This window comes from Cystoisospora suis (genome assembly GCF_002600585.1).
Source record: "Cystoisospora suis strain Wien I chromosome Unknown contig_11958, whole genome shotgun sequence".
NCBI lineage: Eukaryota > Apicomplexa > Conoidasida > Eucoccidiorida > Sarcocystidae > Cystoisospora > Cystoisospora suis.
Genome location: NW_027164721.1, coordinates 1 through 3446, shown reverse-complemented (window position 1 = coordinate 3446; position 3446 = coordinate 1). Strand labels below are relative to the sequence as shown.

Genomic DNA, 3446 nt, shown 5'->3' with positions numbered 1-3446 from the left:
AGACGTTGTTACACGCCAGCTACTCAAAAGCCCGTTTCGCTTAGAAGAGCTTCAGGAATGTCAGCTCCAACAACTTCACCGTGGATCTATGGCGTAAGGAGAGCACCACCCGAGGCTCCGCACTCGGCTACACACGCTTCTCCGGCCGTGTATGCGATGTCTGCTAGATGCAAGCGCCAGTCGGGCCTGAGAGCGACGTGTCCCTCCAGCCACCCGCGGAGGCGGTTGTCTTCTATCGGACTTAACAGGAAACCGGAACCGCCGGTTCTGGCGTACCGAGGAAGGATGTGAAAAGGGCCAGGCGGAGCGGAGCTTAGCAGACAGAAACTTGACAAAATATTGTATGGCTGCGGTTACCACAAGTTACCGCGACGCCTCCAGGTTAATCCTTGGGCGTCCGTGGCGGTGAAGTGCGCCTTGGCGGCAGACCGGGACACAAACTAACAGGTGAAACCACCCTCGGAAAGAAGGATTTGACCTGACAACGAAAAGACTTCCTGCAAATTCAGTTCATGAAAAACAGAACAGCTCACGTGCCGCCTTTCTACAGGCGGAGCTCATCACAACCGACGATATTTTCTCTTGGAACAGCAACAATCGGTTCCATAGTGTAGTGGTTAGCACCCTGGACTTTGAATCCAGTAACCCGGGTTCGAGTCCCGGTGGGACCTGTCCTCACGCTCACTTATGGTTAGCTTCTCGGATGCCCCTCAGTGAGCGAGTTCTGCGACTTTTCCCTTGCCAGCTTGGGGAAAGAGCTCTGTTCGTTAACAGAGGCGACCCAGCAACTCGCGCGATGACGTGTGTGAAATACGATCGCACCAGGAATCCAATCCTGCGGCCAAAGAAGCTTCCTGCTCGCGGCCTTGGCGTCTCCGTTTGAGACCCTTCTATCTTGAACTCTCAAAACCAGTCAGAGAGCCAGCCCCCCCGTGAACGTACGTTTCGGAAGCCAGCGCGGTGTTGTCTTTTTCCAGATTCGGTCTCTTACTGTCAGCCCACCTTCACTCGGGAGCATCCTCGCCTTCACCAGCTGAGGAAAGGACCAAGAGGAGAGGCACCTGGAAACTGGAGAAAACCCTTTTGGAGTGCAGGTGCGAACTTCCAAGGATAGTTGATGTCTTCGCTCAACTGATTTACGGTATGATGCCTCAGCCTGGTTTCGCGAAGTTCACACCGTTCGACCGCGGTGAACCTTTTGGCGAAACCAGCCCTCTTCTTGGGCAGGAAGTAAAGAAGAATCCGTGAACAGTACATTGTAGTTTTCTGCCCATGCGACGAGGGGCAAGTTGAGAAAAGGAAACTGGCGCACAAGGTCATGCGGAGGCGTACGTGCTCCAGGCTTTCTAGCCAGCATGTGATTGATGATCGCGTGAAGGTCAGGTGCCGCAGCGTGGTCCTCAGGCAGAAGACACGCATCAAAGGACAGCGTCTTCTGTCTTCTGGCTTCTTCAATGATGCTTCGAAGAGTTGTTTCACGAGACCCAGTCTCGTCTATTTCAAACGGCATGCGGTGACACAACAGCAGGTACACGGTCAAACCTAAAGCCCATGTGTCCCTCGGTATCGAAGCCCTTGCCCCCCCTGATGGACCTGCTTCCAGTGTTTCTGCCGCTGATTGAGGATCGAGATACACAACTGTACCGGGAGGCCTGAAACGTTGCGGCCCTGCCACAGGAGTGACAGTCCCGAAGTCGCCCAGGTATATCCCACCGTTGTGACCCACGAGAAAGTTGTCAACTTTTATGTCCCCGTGGACAACACCAAGGGAATGTAAGGCGGCAACTGTCCGGACGATTTGGCGCACGATGAAAAGGGTCACTTCGAGGGGAATGAAGCTGGTACTCACGACGTCGATCAGCCCCGCTGCAGCTGGCCAGAAGCCAACAACAAGGTTGTAGAAAGGCCGGCTGTGAGCACTGGGAAGTAAGTAGTTGTGATAAGGAGCTCCGGATATTTCAACTATGCTGCCAGCGAACCAAGGAACGAAGAGACCGTACGCGTCCCGGAGGACTTCCGGTGTGAGGGTGGGACCAAGAAGAGAACTGATTGCCGTTTCCTCTTCACGCGCTTTTCCGAGCCCCCAGGTAACACGTTCAGGAGTCAGCCGCCCTGGAAGTGGCTTGACCAAAGGTATTTTGCAGGCGTACAAAGCACCAGATGTCGTGTCCCAACATTCAACTACAACACCCACCCCCCCTGCGCCCAAGACACGGCCTCTCATAAACTGCCTCTCGGCTCCAACTGGACTGGTCAGTCGGACTTTGAACGTTTCATATGGCCCCAACACGTTTGCAAGCGCCTTGACTGCTTCGTCGTCAGCGATCACCGATGGCTGTGAGTAAACCCATGCTGCAGCACGTCGAAGAATGGAATATATCGCTTCCTCTAACGCTGCCTCCTGACCCTGACGCGTGACAACCTCCGGGCTACGTTCAGAACTATACTGCTTCCCCGGTATTCCCCATGATGGTCCTGCTTCTCCGGCTTGTCCACCGGACGTTCTCCTTGCTATTTCCCATGATGATCCTGGTTCTTCGGGTTCTCCGCTGGGCGTTTGCTCTGCTGTTGTCCCTGCAAAAGCTTCGGACTTGCCCCTGCTAGCTTTCATGGCCTCGATTGCCCGCTGTACCTTTCTTCGTCTCGCCGCTGTTCGCCGCTGCTGCCTTTGGTGGGCGAGCCGTCTCCTGCCCATGGGAGGCCACGGATTTCGACGTGGTGAAAACTGTCTTGTCCCCGTGGCGCCCAACATCCCCCTTGTTCGAACCGAGCGACCGTGCCGACGTGTACCGTCCGCGTCGGCTGACGAGCCAAAGTGCTCTCCCGATACCTGATCAGCCGTACCCGGCCCCTGAGCAAAGGAGACCGGCAGCTGATAAACAGTGTCATTCTGAGGGACGTCACGTCCAGATTTAAGAAAAGTATACCGTGTCAAGTTACGTCGCAGCCCTGGTCCTTCATCTCCCGTTCCGCTCCAAAACTGCCCAATCAGGGCACCATTCACGCTGTACTCCGACAGCCACACGAAGCAAAAAGACGCCCACACGGTCAGCGTCGTGACCGACAAAGAGCCGCTACACATCACGGCGGAAGCAGCGTACATGTCAAGCTCTCAGTGCAAAGCGTAAGGTACACACGCAATGCACTTCCGACTCCAAGCTTCCCTTCAAGCTGAAACAGAGTGTATCCATGGAGCTAGCCCGAAAAAGCACGTGAGGCGTCGACGCTGCTGGGGAGGCCCGAGTTTGGCTAGGAGACGAGCGTTCTCGCTCCTTCGAGCAGTTGCACGGAAGTCATAGACAGCTCTCGTACGTTAGAGATAGCCACTGCGGCAGTCCCCGTGTGGACGTTGATTCCCGGAGTTTTTGCATAGTTGTGCTGCCCCGTTTGCAACATTCCCATACACGAAGACAAGACACGAGGAGCCGCGTTCTTTTTCTTCTCCA

The 3446-nt window shown here is 55.2% G+C and overlaps 1 protein-coding gene across 1 annotated transcript; it reads right to left on the bottom strand.

Moving 5' to 3' along the window:
- Window positions 1-1171: 1171 nt before the first annotated feature.
- Window positions 1172-3004, bottom strand: CSUI_011459 (rhoptry kinase family protein rop32; the record flags this gene model as incomplete). The annotated part of the gene is made up of 1 exon (XM_068071557.1): window positions 1172-3004. The coding sequence occupies exon 1, from the start codon at window positions 2750-2752 to the stop codon at window positions 1172-1174; it is 1581 nt and encodes a 526-aa protein (XP_067916466.1). The 5' UTR covers window positions 2753-3004.
- Between the last annotated feature and the right edge of the window lie 442 nt (window positions 3005-3446).